This window comes from Podarcis filfolensis, assembly GCF_964270895.1.
Source record: "Podarcis filfolensis genome assembly, chromosome: 2".
Classification (NCBI taxonomy): domain Eukaryota; kingdom Metazoa; phylum Chordata; class Lepidosauria; order Squamata; family Lacertidae; genus Podarcis; species Podarcis filfolensis.
The window spans coordinates 95,204,142-95,226,867 of record NC_139605.1 but is presented as its reverse complement, the minus strand read 5'-3'; the positions used below and the strand labels follow the sequence as shown (position 1 = coordinate 95,226,867).

General features: G+C 46.3%; 2 protein-coding genes across 10 annotated transcripts in view; both read right to left on the bottom strand.

The window, feature by feature from the left end:
- The window catches only part of ENDOV (endonuclease V), a 62,156-nt gene extending 47,231 nt beyond the window's left edge, over window positions 1–14,925 (bottom strand). For 5 of the 6 annotated variants that reach the window (XR_014544460.1, XR_014544461.1, XR_014544462.1 and 2 more), the window contains exons 1-8: window positions 14,681–14,808; window positions 12,941–13,112; window positions 12,251–12,385; window positions 10,987–11,026; window positions 9,963–10,075; window positions 8,751–8,819; window positions 7,725–7,853; window positions 718–788 (exon numbers count right to left, since the gene is read on the bottom strand). Coding sequence is in view for 2 of the 6 variants with exons in the window: in XM_083598982.1 (XP_083455108.1) it covers window positions 718–788; window positions 7,725–7,853; window positions 8,751–8,819; window positions 9,963–10,075; window positions 10,987–11,026; window positions 12,251–12,385; window positions 12,941–13,112; window positions 14,681–14,742 (791 nt within the window). In the remaining 4 variants the exon portion in view is untranslated. Of the gene's footprint in view, window positions 1–717; window positions 878–7,724; window positions 7,854–8,750; window positions 8,820–9,962; window positions 10,076–10,986; window positions 11,027–12,250; window positions 12,386–12,940; window positions 13,113–14,680 lie in introns of those variants that run through there. The other variant, XM_083598983.1, reaches the window with a different exon arrangement.
- Window positions 14,926–17,091: 2,166 nt separating this feature from the next.
- Window positions 17,092–22,726, bottom strand: part of LOC310755530 (E3 ubiquitin-protein ligase RNF213-like) — a 94,960-nt gene continuing 89,325 nt past the window's right edge. For all 4 annotated transcript variants that reach the window (XM_083598466.1, XM_083598464.1, XM_083598465.1 and 1 more), the window contains 6 exons: window positions 22,500–22,701; window positions 22,294–22,371; window positions 21,385–21,582; window positions 19,677–19,766; window positions 19,398–19,576; window positions 17,092–19,260 (listed from right to left, as the gene is read on the bottom strand). In XM_083598466.1, the coding sequence (XP_083454592.1) occupies window positions 19,107–19,260; window positions 19,398–19,576; window positions 19,677–19,766; window positions 21,385–21,582; window positions 22,294–22,371; window positions 22,500–22,701 (901 nt within the window). In that variant the 3' untranslated portion in view covers window positions 17,092–19,106. The remainder of the gene's footprint in view (window positions 19,261–19,397; window positions 19,577–19,676; window positions 19,767–21,384; window positions 21,583–22,293; window positions 22,372–22,499; window positions 22,702–22,726) is intronic.

The window sequence follows — 22,726 nt, the reverse complement described above, 5'->3', positions numbered from 1 at the left end:
AGCCAGAGTCCTGCAACTCTGAACTGGAATGGGCAACCTCCAGGCTTGCAGGATCAACTTTGGTTTCGTTACAAGAACCAATTGAAACTGGGTTCAACATAGTGGCAACAGAAAACCAGGGAACAGGGTAGTGCAGAGCTCACGCTCAGCCCAAAAATTGGTTTTCACTGTGCCAGAAACTGAGCTACACAATCCTGACACACAAAAATCCACTCGGGGGTTTCTCCCCAAGCTTTCTTCATCTTCTCAGTAGCCTAACTCATAAGGGCAGGTTGTGCGAAGCATTTTTGCTGTTGCGATTGTGGAACAAGTGGGAATTGGGAAAGAAACTGTTGGTAAATCTACTGCAGAGCACCCAGAAGTCTACCTTCTGCCCACCCCATCCGTTTCAGGACTTGCATTTTTCTGCACTACCACCACGGGCTTCTGTTGCATTTGCTCAAAGGACAGCAAATCCTCTGTGACCTTCTGAAGGCAAATGCGAACCAAACGCATTTCTGCCATGCCCAGCCACGTGATTCCCCAGAGAACACACGGCGCAACACGGTGCTTTGCTGGAAATAGCCTGCTCCCGGAGGCTGTGTGGGCCCCGCGGTCATTTCACCTTGCCAAGTTACCCTAGCTGTCCCTTTAATGCCATTACCGAAGAGCATTAAAAAAGCAGATTGCCCAAAGGGGATGTGCGGCCACGCATCCCACCCAATCGCCCACACCTACCTCTCTGGCTGAGGTGATGCAGAGACGGCTTCCAAATGTTTCCGGATGTACTCTCTGGATCTTATGTCGGCCTGGAATCAGGGCAGAAAACAGAACCGGGGGAGGGGAGGGAGACACAGTTTGTTTTGGCTGGCTGATGTCTGCGGTTCTATCTGAGGAGCTTGTGGTGGGACGAGAGGGAATAAATAACACCTAATGATCAAGGAAGAAGAAACGCCCAAAGCCCAGGCCTGCCCATGCTTAGGCCAACCATCTGAGGAACGTTTTCTGGACTGACCTCCCACCCAACAACTCACCACAAAGCCTCCATATTAATTCTAGGCTGCGCTCCAATCTAGCTCAAGTAATTAGGCAGCAAAACACATCCCTGGCACCCGTCTATGGACATGGGTGCCATTTTATTATTATTATTTTACAGAACGGGCATTGAAATCAAGGAACAAATCCAGAGGCCTTGTAGAAGGGTCAGGCTACCCTGCGCCCACTTAGCCTTGGGTGTCTCCACTCTGGAAACCATCTTTCTCGTTGTCACTTCTGACCTGACCCCTTCTAAAAGTTAAAATGATGGGGATTTGACCTTCTGCACGCACAGAATGCAGAAGACCCTGATGTTGGGAAAGATGGAGGGCACAAGGAGAAGGGGACGACAGAGGACGACATGGTTGGATAGTGTTCTCGAAGCTACAAACATGAGTCTGACCAAACTGCGGGAGGCAGTGGAAGACAGGAGTGCCTGGCGTGCTCTGGTCCATGGGGTCACGAAGAGTCGGACACGACTAAATGACTAAACAACAACAACAACCAACAATGCACAGAATGTACTCTGCAGGCATGAGCTGCTGTGAGCCTTCCCTAATCCATGTCTTGATTCAATGGGAAGTGCCTTCTGAATAACTTGGAGAAAACGGTCTGCTATACCTATGACTTGTTCAGCAGGTTAGAGATTTCCCAAAGGCGATTCAAGCAGTTACTTCTAGGCTATGAATATATTGTATGTGAGCATGTGCATGTATGTATGTGAGAGTTTTTGACTGATTCGCCGGCTCAAACAGCAGGTGTTCAGTGTTCAGAACGAAGTGATGTGAGCAGGCGCATGCTGCCAAAATGGCTGAGCTGAGTGAAATAGCAGAGAGCCAGTGGGACAAAATTCTCATCACTGGTTGTCTCATGCTTCCTTGGGAAACATATTTCACTAGGCTTCCCAGGGGAATCACTTCCTAATTCTAGAACAAGCCAATACTTGGTGGAGGATTTGTGGTCTGGCTGGGTTTATTGATTTATATATATATATATATATATATAGGAAAAAAATTATAGATTGCTTACTCAGAAAAATATTTAAGTGGTGTATATAAAATAATTGTCAATAATTACAGCAATGCTTTTAAAAACAAATATACCTGACAGCGAGACCAGGGCTGCAACGGGATCATAAGCTTTCCTCATTGGAAAGGTTTAGGAACCCATGAGGTCCAATAAACCTCCAAGGATGAACCATCTGAATGGGCTTATCACCCTTGTAGGGGAAATTGCTGCCACTAACTCAGAGCTCACCTGATGGTAGACAATAAAGACATCCCACAACCCGCCCTTCCCAATTTCTGACCACTTCTCACACCACTTGGGGCAAAGACTTGGTGTGTTTAACCAGCAGTCATTTGGGATAGTACCAATGGGGGTGAAGGATTTATCATTTCCTGTGGCTAGTCAGCCAGGATTCAGAACAGATCTCACCAGGCCACCCTCGGAATTGCCATTGGCCTTTGCCAGGGCTTAGAGGTGCCTATTGTAACTTGCATGATACAGCTCAGACTCTCCCTGCCATGCCTACAGAGTTATCTGAGGAAGGTCTCATTTCGTGCCATGAGCCAGCAGAAGGCCTGGGGCACAATATACCCCATGCATGCCCTAGATCTCCCAAGCTTGCATGTTGTAAACTGAATCCGTGGAAGCAGCAAGGGAAGAGCTCCATTTGCAATGCTTAGGCCTGATGTACAAGCCAATACCAGTTTCACCATCTTCCAGGCTTCCCAAATATCACAGAATAATCTGCCTCCCCAACCCCTATCACTTGGGATCGAGTTTCTACAGCACTCCGCAGGACAAAGTTGGTTTGCCCATATTTGGAAAGGTTAACTTTCTTTCTGTTGTTGTTAACCACTGGTTTTCGTTAACTATTTCAAACCGATACATGGTATTCAGCTGTCGTCCTTCTTCTCCCCCAAACATAGTGCAGCTGCTCCTATTAAAGCATCCCTGGTAGAGTCTCCCTCCCATCGCCTTGGCAATTGGGGGTCCCCAGCAGCCAGGTTCCTTGCCCTCTGCAGAGACGGCTCCTCCTGTCCCCCAGCTAGGCATCCTTTCCTCTCCTCCATGTAGCTACACAGTTGTCCTGCACACCCTCAAGCCTCTTCTCCTCTTTTGCCCAAGGCAAAGCTGCCCCCCCCACTTTCACTGGGGAATGCTAAAAATGAAGATTTCCTCTTCTCCCCCTATAACTGGCTAATATTCTTTAATACCACTGCAGCTCAACTAATGCCTTTGAAGAGAGAGAAGCTTACATGTGTACACAGAGGCAGCGTTAGTCTTTGTATGCAATGGGAACTGTGGTCAAAGATGACATGGCTGATTGTATCAGGCCCTCAGCCCAATTGCTTCTTAGGTCTCACTGTTCCATTAGAGCTTGTCAGGTCCATACTGAGACAGGATGCCTGTACATTCAATAAGAGTTAGATTAAGAGGCACAAGTAAGGGGATTTCGCAAGGTGCTGCTTTTCAATGCCTGCCGGCTACCAGCATCCCTCACCATTGGGAAGGTTCATTAGGACAAACTTTGAGACTCCTTCTCCTACACTTTTCTCCCAAAATTAGTTCCCATCATTCAGCTCCATACCAGAATTCCCTTTGGGACAAGGGAATCTAGATGGCTCAAACAAGTAAGTTGTGTTATATGCTACAGTAGAAGCTAAATGCCGCCCTGTTCTTCCCAAATAAATCCATCCATTTGGAGTGAAAATGAGAAATGGCTCTAGGTGGAACTGTTTGGCTGGAGGAATTTCTCTCATCTTACACCCAGCTGACAAATAACTCTGCTTCTTTGATTAAAAAGTTGGCTTTGCAATGAAATTCACGACCAGGGACTTCCAGTCCCTAGTGGCCCAAATGGGTTCATAACCAGGGGATTTAAATACATTCCAGTATATTTCAATAGAACCTGGGGCATTTCATTTCTAGTTTATCAAGTGTAACACTAACTGGTAGCAGCATCAAGAGCTACCTTCATTTCACTTTTGGTAGCCTGGGTTTGGGAGACACTCCCAAAGCAAGTTTATCTGATGCATCATTAAGTGTCCTTTTATATTGCAAAAAAGTCTTGCCAGTCTTCACTCCTAGCACTGTGCTAAGAGTCAGCTTAACCCGGCTTATTAAACCAAGAGGCTAATCAATAAGATGGATCATGTTGCCTTAATAATCCCCCCAGATCACACCTATTTTTGGAATAGACTAGCTGCAGCAGCAGCATTAGGGGCTGGAGGTTATGCCGGGAGTATTTTGGGAAGAGATTTGGGCATATCAGCCCGGGGCATGGTTGGAGACTGTGGAGCATGGAAGTTCTGTTGCTACTGGACTGGAATCTGTTTCATTCCAGTGCTGGGAAGCATGGAAAGAAGGGCCTAAAATTACACAGCAAGCTTTCCTCCTGCCCTTTTTTGGACTGGGGACTTTCTCCTGTGTAGTAGTGAGAGAAGGGGAAGGGGTGAAGCAGCCCACCATGACTAGAGGGTTGTGAAATGTGGGGCACGCTGCAGCAATCAAACAGAAACACTGGAGCAGTTTTTCTTTTCAAATATACATTGGAATGAGCTCCATTCTCAAGCGCACACAAAACCTTGGATCACTAACACTTGGTGACTTGGAAATGCAAACCGATCACACAGAAAGGCCTTGTGTTTGTGCTGATGTGGTGCAGCACAAGCATTTTTCTCTCTCCCTCTCGTTCCCTCCCTCTGATGCTTGAACTATTATGGCTTCTTAGGCAATGCTGTAGCCAATAAATGATGAGCATGTGCATGTTCGTGCGAAGCAACCACAGATCAAGAGGGAGCCCCAACTACGCACACTCCACCGACTAAGAAACGTTCCCTGTGGTTTTGGTAGCTGGGCCCTGCTACAGAGAAGGGAAAAGCCGGTTCTCCTGAACTTTTTCCTACCTTGCAGTCAGCAAAGGCACATGCTATTGGCATGTCTGATTGCCCACGCACCACTCTACAATCTCCCGCTGATCAAGTGCAGCCTCCAGGTTAAGAAAGGTGGTCTAGCACTGCCACCTTCTGGCTGTATTCTCAACTGGTAGCTTCTGCAGACCCTCTTGCAGGGTCCTGAGCCAGAGGCAGCACCGCAGTCTGGTGATGTGAGCAATGCCGCTAGAGCTATTCAGCCAGCCAGCGCACAGCCTCTCAAAGGGGCTGCAGCTGGCAACGCATTTCCATGTCAAGAAAAGGGAGGCCTTAGGAAGGAGGTGGACAATTTAGCCTACTCCTTTTATCCTCGTGTTCACCATTTAAGTCTGCTGATGTGCAGGTTTGCCAGTTATTCGTGGGCAACCTCCACCTGCATCGTAGGCAGTAGTATATCATGCAGTGATATCAAATCCTGCACTCCAGGAACACCCAGGCGTGAAATTCGGATGGGAGACTTCATCCACCTATAGTTGGGCACCCTATAATTTCCTCAGTAAAAGCAAATTGACAGAGGGGTGACAGGAGAAAATGTTATTGGCTAGGACAGTGGTGTCCAAACTTTTTTCAAAGAGGGCCAGATTTGATGAAGTGAAGGTCCGTGAGGGCCGACCAAAGCGCCAACCAAAGTTGTTGAGTTTTTTTAGCATTGAAGGATTGACGTTGTTGACCTTTTTTATGATTTTTACCTCATAGTTGCTGAGGTTTTTTTAGGATTAAAGTTGCTGAGCTTTTTTAGGATTTTTACCTCATAGTTGTTGAGTTTTTTTAGAATTGAAGTTGTTGAGCTTTTCTTGGGATTTTACCCCAGGAAGTAAACTGCCACAGGGGCCGATTGAACCAACCCGCAAGCCGGATTAGGCCCCTGAAACGGACTTTGGACATGCCTGGGCTAGGATATTTGCAAAAATCTTAACTATCCAGTGCATTCCTAAAAGGGGAACATCTCTTGGGAATGGTGTTTCATGATTTGCTAAGCAGTTATGGATGGAGCCAGCCCAAAAGCAATTCCTAGTAAACAAATCCCATAATAAAAAGCAGCCTGCTAAAAGGGCATGCACATATATGCTTGGAAAGCAGAAGGAACAGCCAGTGTGATGGATCTGCCCAGAGTGCTGTATCTGGCCCATGTCATATGTAATGCATGCATGGGCATGGCTTAGTTAAAATGGCCTCACAAAACAAAATGGAGAGCATTGGTAGGTCCAATTCGGCTTGTGGGGTGGCGATTCCCCACCTTGGAGGTTGTGAAGGAATTGAGCCTTGCTTTTATGAAATGCTGTATACTATCTCGTACATCCATTTGGGGATTAGAAGGTGAACTTGTGCAGCCTGACAGGAGAAAATGAAGATATAAAGTGGGGGCAGGTAAACAAAGTTTTGGGTTTTTATTAAGCATTTAGAATACAGTGGTACCTCGGGTTAAGAACTTAATTCGTTCCGGAGGTCCGTTCTTAACCTGAAACTGTTCTTAACCTGAGGTACCACTTTAGCTATTGGGGCCTCCCGCTGCCGCCACGCTACCACCGTGCGATTTCTGTTCTCATCCTGAGGTAAAGTTCTTAACCCGAGGTACTACTTCCGCGTTAGCGGAGTCTGTAACCTGAAGTGTCTGTAACCCAAAGCGTTTGTAACCCAAGGTACCACTGTAGTTTGGAGGTGGGAAGACCAAGGTGGGTCTCAGTGTGATAAGAAAAGGCTTTGTGAGAATAAGTGAGAACCAGGTCTAGGTGCATGTAATGAGAGAAGACGAAAAGAGGATCACATTTTAATCTACTGTATTTTGCTCCATTGGGGAATATACTGCTTTTCTGTAACTTTTCCTTGTAATACCTTTTCTTTAAAACACCATATTTTTTCCATCCAATCTTAGTCATTTCCTTTTGCTTTTTCATAAACCTGGGGGGGGGGTGTCTAAGCTGATTGCAAACACCCTCCTACCTGGGAGCCATAAACTTTGCACTACCTTGAGAAGTTTCAGGGAGACCCCGGGGGAGAGTTTAAGCCTGATTTAAGGCAGCCTTGTAAGTTTAAGGCAGTCTTGTAAAAAAAGATAGAAAGAAAAAGTTCCCCTACTTTACCTGGTGTTTACCAGCAAGTTATTTAAAAGGGAAGAATTGGCTGAGCAGAGGATTACACTCTGTGTTAGCCAGGAAGACCCTCCCCTTAGTTGGCACAGGGCCCAGAGGCTGGCTAGCTGGCAGGTGGCCGGCGGCCATGACAGGTGTAATTTGCTGGTGGTCACATGCCGGGAGTGGGCAGGGTAGTAGTCAGCAGTGGATGAGGCCAGAGCTAAAAGTGGTCCATAACAACAACTACAATTTTATAATTTATCCCCCCCACTCATCTGGCTGGGTTGCCATGCCACTCCTTGTGTCTGCCACCCCATCCCTCTCTGTCTCTCTGCTATTCCTGCTAAAGAAGAGACAGATTGCTCTTGCCCAAGTTCTGAGTGCTTTGGCAATTTAGGCCCAAACCAGCAGGTTACCTCCCCCTGTCATGGAGGACAGATCTTCGATGGCTATCACCAGCCAAGATACCATAACTGAAGGCTCCACATATAGAGGACATATGCAACCTCAGAATACAAGACGCTGAGGACAAACAACAGGACGATGGTCATCGCCGTGTTTGCAACCTTCTAGCAGCCATCAGGTCAACCACCACTGGAAGCGCTAGCCTACAACTGACATGGCAAATTGGCAAATCAGCTGGTCCCTTGGCCTGAGGCTGCCAGCACCACCCTTCCATCTGAAATCCTGTTCTCACCTGCCGGATGGGCTCAGGAACCCGATACCTGCAGCAGGAGTGCACTAACTGCACAGCGGACAGAAGGCTCATCTTGTGGCCCACAGAGACGTACACGGGTTTGGTGCTCTTGGCGTAGCTGCGCAAAGCCTAGGGCAGATTTAAAAACAAATGAACAAAAGATGGTGTAAGTGACAATGAGTTGGGAGCAAACGCCAAAGCGACTGGAGCCAGTTCAGGGCTTGTTGTGGCCAGATGGAGGAGGAGCATAATAATAATAATAACAACAACAATAGTTTTATTATCTATGCCCTACCCATCTGGCTGGGTTTTATTTTGCCTCTAGCAAAATACTTTTGAAAAATAATAAAACATCAAACATAAACAACTTCCTGATTCAGGGCTGCCTTCAGATGTCTTCTAAAAGTTGTGTAGTTCTTTATCTCCTTGACGTCTGATGGGAGGGCGTTTCACAGGGAGGGTGCCACTACCGAGAAGGCCCTCTGCCTGGTTCAAGTACAGGTAAAGGCTCCACTGTTAGGATTTTACATAGCCAATGCTGGCTAGTGTGATTAGTATAAATCACATGAGATGTCTGAGAAGAGTGTGGGAACGGAAGACTGTCTTATCTCTGCCGTCTGAGAGTGTTATTGCACTGTACTTTCGCTTTTGCTGTATGCTTTCTGTTTCTGCCAGAGTTTGGAGAACACAGATGTGATTATGGATTGTCTGTATATATTGTGAATAAAACGTAGTTTAGACCTACAGATGTTTCTATCTTCTTGCTATGTGATGCCAGAAGACTTGTGTGCACTTTTCATATGAGAAGTGTCACAGAGGGGCACTCTGGAGTGAAGGGACATGCCATTCCAGAGACGTGCCTTCTGGGAGATGCTCGGAGGTACTGGGGGTCTGCTCTCCCCCCCAGGAGTGTTTGCCAACATCCACCAGGGCCTACTCCCCATCTACCTGATGACGCCCTTGGCAGGGGCTCAGCAATACTCTGCTCACTATCAATAGTGCCCCTCTCTGCACCCCAGTACTTACCATACCCAAGATTTTCCCTGAAGTACTCAATAGGGGGAATGTGTCTCCTCCTTCCCGAAGGTCTTGGATCTAGAATACAATAGGTTTGTTGCAGCTAAAACGAGTCCATGGGGTTTATAAACTTGATCGTAAGGTGACTTCCTAGAATTCCTCCTGCTTTAAGCGGTTGGGATCCAACAACCTAATACCCCCCCACCCCCACCCCTACACATACATACAAACAATCAATCCACACTGCAAGCAACTGAACGCAAGCAACCAAGCTCAGGACCCCTAATCTCTTGCCTTATCAATAAAAATAAATATATACATAAACGAAGGACCTACCCACGTGATGGTGAAACACAAATCCCTATACTAACAATAGACAACAGAACGAAAGAACAATACCCCATTTCTCTCCCCACCTCTTCCTTCCCCCCACCCCCAACTGCAAGATATCTATGACAAAAGTGTCTCTCACTAAATGTAAATGAACTGTGAAAAAGACTATGAATGGAAAGAGGTTGGGATCACACTCGTCAGGCATTTCCTTTGCTAGTATCTGTTCAGTCCTGCAGCTCTGTACAGCAAGTCCCTGAAGGAAGTGTCTGGGGCAGGAGTATCCTGGGTGGAATTCTCACTTGCAGGGATCACACCATGGAAAGGGGAGTGACTTCCCTTTTGGGGCCACTTCACTATGCGTAAAACGCATTACAATTACCCGTACGACCGTTCTCAGGTGCATGCAACAAATGCATGTCTATGCACACACATGTCAGGAATCCAAGATTGGCTGTGGTTCCCTGACACAGTGCATGTTGGTCAATGCATCCCTTCTAATGGAATACACACACACAAACACACACACACACACACACACACACACACACACACACACGTGTACATAGTTGGAACTGTAACTGCAGTGCAGCAAAACCAGCAAAATCTTCTACAATTCCTACAAGAGGCTCACTTGATGTACAATTCATAGAAAGCTTCCTTACACTGAGCCAGAGAATTGGTCCCTCTAGCTTGTTTCTAACACTGGCTGGCAGCAGCTCTCCAGGGTTTCAAACAGGGATATACCGTATATATCCTAGCCCTTCCTGGAAATGTTGGGGGTTCACCCTGGGCCCCCTCTGCATTCAAAGCAGATGCTCCACCACTGATCTATGAACCCTCCCGATGGCTGTTCGGAACGTGAGCTCAGAATCGCTATCCCGGACTTACCTGTTCCTTGTGCAGCTCATCATTGGCCAGCCCATCAACCTGCAGGAGGTTTTTGGCTACACCAACGCAGGGGAGGCCTGTGAGTACACCAAGATGGCAGGCAATGCCGAAGCCTGCCGAAGGAAAAGTGGGAAGAAGACGCTGAAGCAAAGAAGGCAGGGAGAGAGCTTTCCGACTTGCTGTGGGTCTCTTTATGACGTTGCGAGATCCAATCTGCCAAAGGAAAGCTAAAGCACACCAGAAGAGGCAAGCCCACAGACTTTTGCAAGGAGCTGGACCCAGGGTCAGGGGTCAGGATCAACAGGGTACCCGTGGAGGCCCCCACCCAGTTGTGGGGCTGGTGCTCCTCTCCCATCTTGCTGCTGCTCCTTCACCTGCTCTCCTCAAGCATGCAAGCAGGGATAAGAGCAGCCTTTGGGTCCAGACTCCAGAGGGAGAGGGTGAGTGAGGGGACAGTGGCAAGGAATGTGTGACAAAGACACATGAGAGCAGAAGCAGCAAAGCAGGCTGGGAAGTGCTGGGACTGCACAATCATTTGGGCCTACTAAAGTTATTCAGGCCTAACTGCTAACTGTTGAGTCACTCTGACATGTGACTCATTCTCCTTATAAGTAGCAGCCATTTTCTCTCTGTGTTCTCAGTAAGATTTCAGTCAGTCAGTCTGCCTCAGTTGTGAGCAGAGTCAGTATGTAATCTCAGTCAAACTGTTTGGAACCATGTTGTTTATGAAGAAGTTTATTTTAACTCAGTAAAGCTCTTATTCTTTCACTTAAAAACTCTGCATTATTAATTTACGCTGCGCGTCAAGGAAATGGTCTGCCCGCTTTGAGTGGGGTGTTTGTGTGAGAGAGGGTGTAAACTGAGGGCATCTTTCCCAAGGGCACTGTAAAAGATGGGAGCAGGCGCTGGAGAGAAGCTCCCCATGCTGGCATCTCTAGAATTCCTAGGCGCAATGGCAGACCAACCAAATATGGAAGGGAAATCCTATTGTTGCTAGACTAAAAAGCCACTTCAAGAGTCTTACCTCTGTGGTGGAGAATGCCATTTCCATCTACGAGCAGGACCTAGAAAAGCCACAAAGAGGGACATAAGTGACAGGTGATGTAGGGTGGGAGATGTTTGCAATAACTGAAGGTGTGTGAGAGAGAATGCACCCACATATTCACACCATCTTCCCCCAATGCTGAAAGAGATGAGATGCAATCACAAAGCCATACCCCAGGAATGCCTCATTGAGGACGTAGAGCTGCAAGGGTAGGAAGTGAGTAATGCACACAATTCCCTCACCTCAAGTTCAGAAGGAACATGTGACAGAGTGCCTGTTCCTCAGGCCTCACCATCCTTCTGGTTCCAAATATTCCTCTCCAGTCTTACCTCTTTTGTGTGGGAATTCCTATAGCACTTGTGGATGACTCCATATACACCATTTTAGAGATCACCTGGATCCCTTCGGCATGCGCTCAGAGATGCAGCAGCTCCTTGCTTCCCTGCACATGCTTCAATGGGAAGTGTAGCAGGAAAAATGTGCTGAACAGGTAAACAGACAGGTGTGGGTGGCAGTGGCACCTGGCTGGCTACTGCTGCATCGCTCAGATCTAGCAAAGCTCGCTTAAGTCCCACTGATTTCACTGCGTTGACTGCAAAAGCATGATTAAGTCTGGATCCAAGTTATTATTCTTACTTGTTGCTAAAAGCAACTGGTTTTTTATTTAAAAAAAAAGATTACAACTCAGCCTTAAAAGGATCTTAACCAAATATTAAAACAGGAGCACGTAAAATCAAATCAGAGCAAGACTAAATCAGGAGCAACAAATCCTGATTTAGCAATCTGCATTCATTTATAGATGCCATATAAATAAGCATAGGTGGCATCCCTCTTTTTTTGCACAGATGCCTTGCGGGGCTGGTAGCCTGGTGAGCTCTCCTGTGAAGCAGATGTTGGCACAAAACTGTTATGCAGAAAAGATGTCCTTAGTGGCAATTTCCCACAAAGAAAAGAGAAAAGCAGCCGCTGATACCAATAGGGAACCTTCCACATTCAGAACCAGTATGCTACCTGCTTAGAAGACATTTCAGCATGTAAGCAATATATAAATTAATTGGCATGATGATGATGATGATGATGATAGAATATCAGCTTCTGGGGAGCCACAGTAGGAGAGGGCTGTTGCTTTCTAGCTCTACTTGTGAGTTTGTTGGAGGGATCTGGTTGGCCACTGCAGGAAAGAAAATATCCTGGACTAGATGGACTCTTGGTCTGATTGAGCAGAGGGCGGGAAATATCACACCTGGGGCCTGAGACCAGGCGCTTTTTGCTCTAGCCGCTGCAGGGCCTCCACAAGAAAAGGGACTTCTCTGAAGGCCAGGAAACCTGCCACGTATGGGGCATTCACAGCTACCATGCAACAGTCTTCATACAGGACCTAAAAAGATCGAGGGAGAATGCAGAGTGAAATATTTCCTTGTGGAGTAACTCACTCAGCAGAATGAGCAAGAGTGGCTAACCACATTCTCAAGCAAGTGAAGTAATATGCACACATTACAATCTTAGCATCCTCATAAGAGTCTATAGCAGGCATAGGCAAACTCGGCCCTCCAGATGTTTTCGGACTACAACTCTCATCAACCCTAGCTAACAGGATCAGTGGTCAGGGATGATGGGAATTGTAGTCCCAAAACATCTGCAGGGCCGAGTTTGCCTATGCCTGGTCTATAGTGATCAAGCAATCATAATTTGGCAGAAACTCCCCAAACTCACATGTCTTGTTGAATTACTCCTGAACTGCTGCCATAATACTATCCTCAGCCTTCCAATGCCTGAAGACAAACAGAACTACTAATTTAAAGTTACTCAGGCGGCAACTAAGAATACTGTAACATTTGACATTTATTATCCTTTCTATGCTAGATCTACCATAACTCGAAGATCCCTTCCTTCTGTTGTCAACCTTAAAACCTGGGAGATCTATGATGGTTACCTCAAGGTCTGGGTAGCTGAGCACCACCAGTGAAGCACAGGCACTTGTGTCATCTCCTTTGATGTAAGACAGGTCCACTCCTCCAACTCTCTCCAGGCCAGCAAAGGAGGGGTTGCTTTGCCACTCTTGGGTGTCCTGGTCAATTACATCTGCCTTCAGCTGTGCTTGATCACTATGAAACATAATAGAACTAGGTAGCATCTGTTTGTTTCCAGCACCAGAACAGGCCAGGAACAGACAATTTTCAATGTGTTGGGAGAGTATGATAGAAGCATCACTGCTCACTGTTATCCCTTGATTGCCTCTGGTTCAAAGGTTCTGCAGGTTTTTGTAGCCTTTTGAAATCCTGCACAATCTGTTTAACCCTGAGATAGCGGAGGGACAGTGCTCGCTTCGGCAGCACATATACTAAAATTGAGATAGCGGAGGGACAATAAATGTATACACCAACGATGCCTCCACCATACAAATTAGCTCTTTATAAAAAACTCAAACATCTTATCTGTCTCCAGACTAATAAGAATATACAGTACAGGAGACCTTTGTTGGCTCAGAATGCTTATGAAACCAACTCATTTTGCTTCAACACGTGTCTTTCCACAAATACAATAACATCTCTCTCCAACCCCCGCAAACAAATTAAGGACTAAAGTATACCTTTATCTTTTAATTGTGTGGGAGGGAGATGGTGGGAGACGGTGGTCTGCTTTTGTTGTTTTCCATCTCAGGGAATGCATACTGACATTTGGAACAACACATAAGCAGACAAACCATTCTGCTTTCAAATATATATATCCGTACCTTTCACTGTAAATTTACTATCTGGAGTCAATCCTCCAAAGTTTCTCCACCCGCTGTCTCACCATTGACCCTGCAAAGCCAAATTCAGGGCTGCGAAATCTTTGGCGCTCCAATGCTGTTGTACTCCAATTCCCATCAACCCCCAGCCAGTACAGCCAATTGCTAGGCTTGATGGGAGTTGTAATCCAGCCCAAAGGTATCAGATTTAGGAAAGCTGGCAAGATTAGGTAACCTGAACTTTTTGCCCTACGGAGTGTTGTTAAACACAGCGGCCCAAACCCAACCAACTTCTTTTGGTAAGGTTTATCAAGCACCTTGTAACTTTTATTTAGCCCAACAGCAAGAGGCACTAATCCTGCAATCCTAAATTCATTTGCCTGGGGAATCAGACCAATTTAAGTCAGTGGGTCCTGCTGCTAATGAGACACGTGTAGGACTGCACTGCAGGAGGGGGCTGTTTATTGACCAGCAAAGCTAGCGCCGCTAAGGCTCAAATCCTAAGCAGGCTCGCTCGGAATCGATGGCGCTGGCATCCCAGTAAACCAACCAGCTTCTGGTCGCGCTGTTAAGGTTTTTACTCCTCGGGGCGAGAAGGTGCTTTGCTGTTGCTGCTAGGCGAGAAACGTGACTAGTTCCTGGCTCCCAAACGCAACGGTCCCTTGAAGCACTGCAGCGTTAGGAAAGGCGTTTTATAACCATGCAAAAGGGAGCTAAACACGACGTGCGCGTGAGCAGCCCGGGTGGCGCGCTTGTTGCCGGGAGACAATTAGGTAAGCCTGTGAAATAGCAAGGACTGCAGCAGTAAGACCAGGAGGTGGCGCACGAGCGAGCCGCAGTCTCAGCCGCCCGGAAAGCACAATGCAAATCCCGCAGCCCCCAGCGATAGCGCGCTCCCGCTTGCCGCCTTGGAAGAGAGACTTGGTCTCCGCTGCAGTTTACCGTTCCCAGGCGCGCAACGTCTCCTCCGCCACCCGCGCCTCGGATTCGGCCCTGTCCGCCATTCCAGCCGGAGCTCCCGCCTTACTACTTCCTGGGCTGCTCCTGCACTGATCACGCCCCCACCGAGCGGACCCAAGGGCGCTCGCTCTCCCTGCACTGCAGTTCAGTGATGGAAAGGGGCGCGCGCCTCCTGGGATAGGGAAAGGCGCGCCTTAGGGTTGGAAAGGGCAAGTTCTGCTGATTGGGTTGCCACCTTTGTTGTGGAAAACTACAGGGCATGGCAAGGAGGTTGGGTGGGAGTTACCCCCCCCCCCAACCCTGCTGAAGTGACTTCAAAGCAGTGCCGGATTTATGTATAAGCTAAACAAGCTATAGCTTAGGGCCCCACTCTCTTGGGGGCCCCAGAAAAATTTCAAGGGGAAAACCCCCCTAAATGTACATTTCCAAAATATAAGATAAAAAACAAATAAAATAAAACCTACACACAGCAACAGCGTTTTGTGTTGTGTAGGCTCCTATCATGTAAGTAATGGGCCCCGCCTGCTAGCCTGCTTCCTAAAATATCACTGGTTTGTTCATTTCTTTATATAGAATCTGCATGGACTGGTTGCATGGCAATACAGTGGTACCTCAGGTTACAGACGCTTCAGGTTAGACTCTGCTAACCCAGAAATTGTACCTCGGGTTAAGAACTTTGCTTCAGGATGAGAAGAGAAATCGCATGGTGGCAGCAGGAGGCCCCATTAGCTAAAGTGGCACCTCAGGTTAAGAACAGTTTCAGGTTAAGAACGGACCTCCGGAACGAATTAAGTTCTTAACCAGAGGTACCACTGTATGTGCAAATGGCTTTAGACACCATCAATTACTATATAGCAAAAATTCAACACAAAAAAAGCAGTGACAATTTGTTGACAAAGGGCAGCTGGACATTTAAAGGTCCCCAATTACCTTTCAGTAGCTTAGGGCCTTATCAAACCTAAATCTGGCCCTGCTTCAAAGCAACCCATCAAAATCTATTGCAGCCTAACAGCCCCTCTTCAATTTCTCTATCACACACACAAATTTGTAACACTGTCTGTGCTCAACTACTCAGAGCTTCTGTTGTAAAAATATTGAACTGCTCCCTTCCCTGTAGGAGGTGCATGCAAGGAGCCCGTATAGAGATAGATCACGGAGGCTCCCTATCTGTCGGAGAATGAACAGAGACCAACCAAAGATAGGATGAAGCAAAGCGGCTAGTAAGCCTGATCTTTATTGTCAGGAAAACGAGCTGTTAAAACAGGGTCCTCGCTCGCAAATGTGCAGGATGGAGAACCCCGAACACACATACATAGTTCTCATTGCATACTTCCTACAGGGAAGGTAGCAGTTCAATATTTTTACACTTCCCAGACTGAGCCAGGGCTGATGGGAGCGGGAAGTCTAACTGGAAGGCTGCAGGTTCCCCTCCACTATGCTAGACGCAGCAATATGAAATTTACCATATTTTTCGCCCCATAGGACGCACTTTTCCCCCTCAAAAAATGAAGGGGAAATTTGTGTGCATCCTATGGGGCGAATGCAGGCTTTCGCTGAAGCCTGGAGAGCGAGAGGGGTCAGTGCGCACCGACCCCTCTCGCTCTCCAGGCTTCGCGCAGATCTCTGCAAGCCGTGGGAGCCCGTGGCGGGCTCCCGCGGCTTGCGGAGAGTTGCCTGCATGCCGAAGGCTGGGCGCGCTGAGCTCAGCGCGCCCAGACTTCACGTGGCTCTCTGCAAGGCGCGGGAGCCCGGCGTTGGGCTCCACGGCTTGCGGAGAGTTGCCTGTTCTGGGGGCTGGGGTCGGGGGAAGCTCGGGCTTCCCCCGCCCCAGCCCCGCGCCTGGGGGGGGGGATAATTTTTTCCCCCTTATGGGACCGTCTTATGGGACGGTGCGTCCTATAGGGCGAAAAATACAGTATTTCCAAAAGATGCTTGATCATTCTAGAAACTATCTGTTAAATATCTGGAGCAATTGCAAAAACCCTATCCATGAAGAAAGATGGCAATGATAAGTCTTAGCACTGCCTAACAAGCAAAGCACCCATCATTATAATCTTGCCTTGCCTTTCAAACCCAGCTCCAAAATGAATGAACCTTTAGGTCACCGAATATATAGTTTTCATGCTGAGCAGATAATCAGCTGATAATGTATTGAAGAGATGTCCCTCTTCTGTGTAGAAAAGCATCTCAGACCTACCGTATTGATTAATAATTGGGAAACGCTTATGCTGATTTGCTTTTGAATTGCAGGTTTATAGAAAACCTCACCCCTGCCAACCCAAGAAATAATGGTGTAAGTAGAGATCTGCTGTAAGTAACAAGTAACACAATCAACTTTCCAGACTGAATTCATCATGATAGCAAAATTTCAGGACAGTTAAACACAATACAAGTCTTGTGTAGCCATTTTTTATTAAAAGGAGAAAAAAAAATCTACAAAATAATTTTAAAACATTTGTTGGTTATGGTCCCCCAACTCAGTATACTCGTAAACAAAGCCACAGTTTACTGTTTTGCCAGTACAGTGCTAATTTTATCACAGCCAAATGCATCATCCGCAAGGAGAATAATGGATTTTGTTCCTTCACTGTGTCCTGTCCCTTGTATTCTTGTTTGTAAATAGAGCAAGTCTAAGCAACTCAGCCCCAGACTCAGAACTTTCTAGTAATAAGGTAACTACTTAAATAACGATCAGTTGGATCAGCAGTGACTCAAACTGTATTTAGTACCCAGTGTAGATTATCAATAGATTATGCATGTTGAACAGGTCAAGTTTAGGGAAGTTATGCAAATGGCCAGAAATGCAAGTACTCAGAATATGTGAAATGAGCTTTTGATAGCCCTTTAAGAAAAAGTTCAGTGAACTGAAGTACGTGTAAGTACATCTGGTATGATTACCTGTTAAGAACCCTGTTATTTATAAAGCACATAAAATTTAGAGCACCAGCAGAACTTGGCTAGTATCATTTACAGCAGTGGCAGATACTACTTTACTTTCGCCCTGAGAAATTCCTCCCAAAAATATATTGGGTTGTCGTTGTCATCCGCCTGTCAAGACAAGAATATTTTGGGAAAGATGCTTAAAAATCCACATGAATACAGTTCAACAGAAATTTGAAAAAGTTCCTTCAATTAATGGTGCACCAGTTCACACAGGAGTAAGTGGTATTTTCTTCCTCCTTCAAGAAATCTTAATCACTTTCACAGAATCTCCTCCTTTTGTTGTTTTAATGAGGCACAGCATCTCAAGCTGCTAAATGTGCTGTATATAGCTGACAGTTTAAACATAACATTATTTAAATGAAATAAAATAGCTATCTTATTTTTGAAAGCATCCTAGTTGGTCCAATAAATTCAACACTGTTTCCTTCATAAAGCTGATCAGAGAAATGTGCTTGAGCTATTTTTCGGCCCGAACAGAAATTAAGACGGCATAGTTAATCATGATCACAGTTGCAAATTTAACATCAGCAGCAAATCAGTTGTTATATTCAAAGCACTAACATCAAATAGAATATCTAAGTCATGGAGGTCAAAGAAAGGAAAACCAAGTTTATGCATACAAGGGTCCAGCGGCAAAACAAGCAGATTTTGACACTCATGTGACTATGAAGAAGGCTGCCTAAGTGAGTGAATATATCTATTCACAATGGCCAACAACAGGCAGGTTAGGCAACCTTGACTGGCTGCTTCTCGTGTAGGCAGTGACGTCAAGCTAGTTCTGAGTCTGTGCCTGCTGAATGGCTTTAAGAAAGCCACCTAGAAAACTTCCTTGACCAAGCTTTGACAATTTTTGTTTTGGTGTCCTGATCCAAAGACTAACAGACACACTATGGCAAAATAAAAGTTACAAACAAACGATGCCTCTAGTAGTAGAGAAGGCAGCTTTGGTAGCACTTAGGAAGACTAAGAAAAAACCTGAGGGAAAGAGGATTGGTTCCTTGTATCTTGCCGACCTGAGTGACTTAAGAGGAAAGAGACATCCCACAGAAAGGTGACACACAGCCCCTGCTCTATAGCCCCATACTGACCATTTATACCTTGGTTTTTTTAAGGACCTGTGTTGCTATCCACTAAACTTGCCAATGAAAATGTCTTTTTGCCTTCCTCTGAATGTGGCTTGCATCTTTCGGCTTGTGCTCTACTGGGGGATAAATAGCATTTTTATTTTGGCTTCTATGGCTTAAATTAAGATTTACACATTATAGTTTATTCTTAATATCGTGCAGCGACACTTTCCATTAGGAACTCCTTCAGCAATGAAATTTGTTTTTTTATCCAAAAGGTGCTTTTCATTTTTGCTATGTGCAAGAAAAGCAGCACCTAAATCCAGTGCTTTGCTTTCCTGGAAATTTTTTTCCAGAAAGTGGCTTGGCCAAGAAGAGAGGAAGCAGCACAGTGTCTGCATTTAACCAAGCCTTCGGTCTCGTTTAAGAGCGGCAGCCACTTTCCAGGCAGCGATACACTGGGAGAGCAGGATCTCTTCTGGGAATGTATCCTCTAGTTCTTCTGGTATGTTGCTCCCTTTTGTTTCGAGGTATGGAACAAGTGTGTCCTTAAGGCTGGGAAACAGAGAAAGAGAGTGAGCACAAAGTATAATCAGCTATTCTGCAGTACATGGCACTGTTCACGAGCACAAAACGAGTTACATTCAGGTGATGAAGAAAATATGCAAAGTTTGGGCTTGACAGGCTCTTACCTCCACTTGGGATCGAACACCTCCTGAGCTTTGGGATGTTTCAGCTTCAGGATGATCATTTCGTGCAACTCTTGGAGGAAGGACTCCAGCCCAGCCTGCATAAGGAAGGCATTGAGGAGTTTTGTGTTCTCTGGAGTGAGCTCCTCTTTATAGGATTCGCTGACCTCTGCGAAGGGATCCTGGGAAGAAACACACAACAGCATCGTTAGGGGAAGAAGGGAGAACAAGAGCACAGAACATCAAGTTATCTCATCCTCCCCACCCCTTTCAGATTCCTACCTTTTTCAGATGCAGCAGCTGTTCAGATTTATGGCTTGAAAGGAGCTGCCACAGTGCAATAATGTGCTTTAGGTGACATCGGCTCAGCACCTGTAAGAAACACACAAATGTTTGACCATTTTTAAGTCTACTATAATTCAGAACTAGGTATACAGCAGCTATGAAGATGAGGTGGACATAGCTAAACATTCCTTTAGAAGAAATGCAAATACCATATTTTTCGCCCTATAGGACACACACTTCCCCCTCCAAAAATGAAGGGGAAATGTGTGTGCGTCCTATGGGGCAAATGCAGGCTTTTGCTGAAGCCTGAAGAGTGAGAGGGGTCGGTGCGCACCGACCCCTCTCGCTCTCCAGGCTTCAGGAAGCTATCCGCAAGCCTTGCAAGCCCGGCAGGAGGTCCCGCGGGCTCGCAAGTCTTGCGGGCAGCAGCCTGCAGCCCACAAACGGGGGGGACAGCGGGGAGGCGCAGCGCCGCCACCCTGCTATTCCCCGACCTGGTCTGCTTGCTTCTCCCCATCGCCAGCCCCACAAGCTCGGGGGACAGCAGGGCAAGCCGCTGCCCCACGGAGGCTAGAGAGGCTGTCCCTGAAGGCAGAAGAGGGAGACGGAGCGCTTGGGGATGGCTGCGCAAACCTGGGGGGAAAATAAAAAATTTTTCCTTGATTCCCCCCCCAAAAAAACTAGGTGCGTCCTATGGGCCGGTGCGTCCTATAGGGCGAAAAATACAGTATATTTTTAAAGTTGTTTTTCATTAATAATGTTTAGTAGAAGGTGGTTGTTTTACTGATGATTTGTAATTATTTTACTGACGATTTGCTAATTATTTTGCATGATTTATGTTGCAATTGTGATGTTCTATGTTATTATTTATCTATGTAAGCCGCTTCATCACTCGTGTGAGTGAAAAGCAGCAAAGAAATAAATGAAATGAATATATACATTCTGTTACACGTATATTCTCTAGAGACAATAAATTTGCAACCAGCAACATCTTTTTTCTTTAAAAATAGCTTTAAGTTTCTGTTTTCACTGAAACTCATCCTAAAGTGCCCAAGAGTTTATTGTTATTCAACTCTTGTGTATACATAAACCAGCATCCCCTTCTGTGACATTTCAACACCCCTTGAAGCAGCAGAATGTCTTGGACCGGTAAGGTGCTAGGACTTACTTTTTGCCCTGTGCTTTCCAGGCACAGGCCTGAGCTTTAAAGCTCTGTATCTGAATGCTCTCTTTCTCACCCCGGAGCTTTCCCCCACGAAAACCTGCTCTTTAAAGCTGAAGCGCAACTAATGGCAATTCTGCTGCAATTCAGAGCAGGTGGAGCTTTAATGCGAGGACCATGCCTGGAAAGCGTGGCGTGTGGATAAATCATTAGGCTGTGTTTTAGGTTCTTGCAAAAAACGGTTTGACTGAAAACTTGCAATAGCAAAAAGATGTTCTTTTTAAAAGTCAGAAACTGCCAAAATAAAGGGACTTAAATCATAAGCTGGAAGACAACAGTTGCAATGTGCTTTCTCCAATGGACAGTATAATTGTGGGGATGGTCTCCCATTCCAGCTCAAAAGGTCAAGAGGAAGGCCAAAGGTGAATGGAACTTGAACCTCTGGAAAAAAATGGGAGGAGAGAGCACCTCCTTTAGCTTGGGGCATGTAAGACAGTCATCGCGTTCAGCCTAGTCTACTTTCCTCTTTTTCCCTGCACTCACCTTCATCACGTGGTCACTTATCTGATGGCCCATTTGCAGGATATTTTCAACATACTTAGACAAAGTCATATCTGGGTCTCCTCCAGCCACAGCTAGGAATCCTAAGGTTATTTCGGTGACAGACAGAGCTTCACAGATGTCACTGTAGGATAGCAGCTCCCCACTGATCATGCCAATTGTGGAATTTGGCAGAGAGCTCTGTAATTCAAGGGAATGGAAGCCAGTCAACGCCCATCATTCAGCACAGATTGTTGCAAACACTGCAGTCAGTCTCTATATAGTCCACTCCTTTTCTCTGCAATGATTCTTCCAAATTATAGAAGCTGTTTGCCAGGCCCTGACTTGGACAGCAAACTGGGCACACACCTACAAGGAAGTGTCTCAATGAATTCCAAAGGGCTACCAATGTACTTGCTGCTTGTGGGACATCTTGGGAGGCTAAGGAGTAAACCCTACACACATCCGCAGTGGAGTCCTTAAGATGGTTGGATGGCATCTTTTATACCCCTCCTTCCAACAATACCTGCAGTCAATCTGGTGCCCAATGGACCACATCAGCGAGGCCAAGAGTGGAGTCTTGTTGTCTGGGCAATACACACAGTTGTTTGACCTCCATACACACTACCCAGGCTTGCACCTGGAGAGGGTCACTTCAGTGCTACTAACACAGCAAAAACAATGCAGCTACGAGTTACTGGTCTCTACAGCCACAGCAGGCGCTGTGATTCTCCAGTGGTTTAACTTCACCCCTGCAATGCACTCCATTATCTCTCGAGACAGAAGGATGCCAACAAAAACCAAGCAAGCACAGAATCAGACACTAAGAAGCTAATCCTAATTATAACAAAACTTTACTGAAATGCAACCAGCCACTTTTTGTATTCTTTCTCTCCCATCTCTGAAGCTCACCTGGCTCAGCTTGGTTCTGATATCATTGAAGAGATGCTCGTAATTTTGGTCATGCCTGTATACCAGAGTGGGTATGCCCTGGTGAGAAAGAGAGAGAAAATATGCCAGTGAGCAACCCTTTGCAATAATGCTCTCTAACCTGACAAATGGATCTCACAAGGCACCAGGAAAGCTATGTGGCAGCATTAAGCTTCTATGATACATACTGTCAGCGTGATTAAAGGCTTTCCCTGTAGGAATCTGCTAGTGATTTGCTGCTCAATTTTTTCCAGTTCCAGTTCCTGGAGGGCTTCTCCTCCTTTCTCCACGCTGTATTGGCAGTTGGATAGGATCAGTGGGATCAAGTCCCTCCCCACTTCGTAAGTGATCACATGTAGATCCGTCACTTCGGCAGGGCTGACTGAGTATCTGTTGAGATGGGGAGGGAGAACAC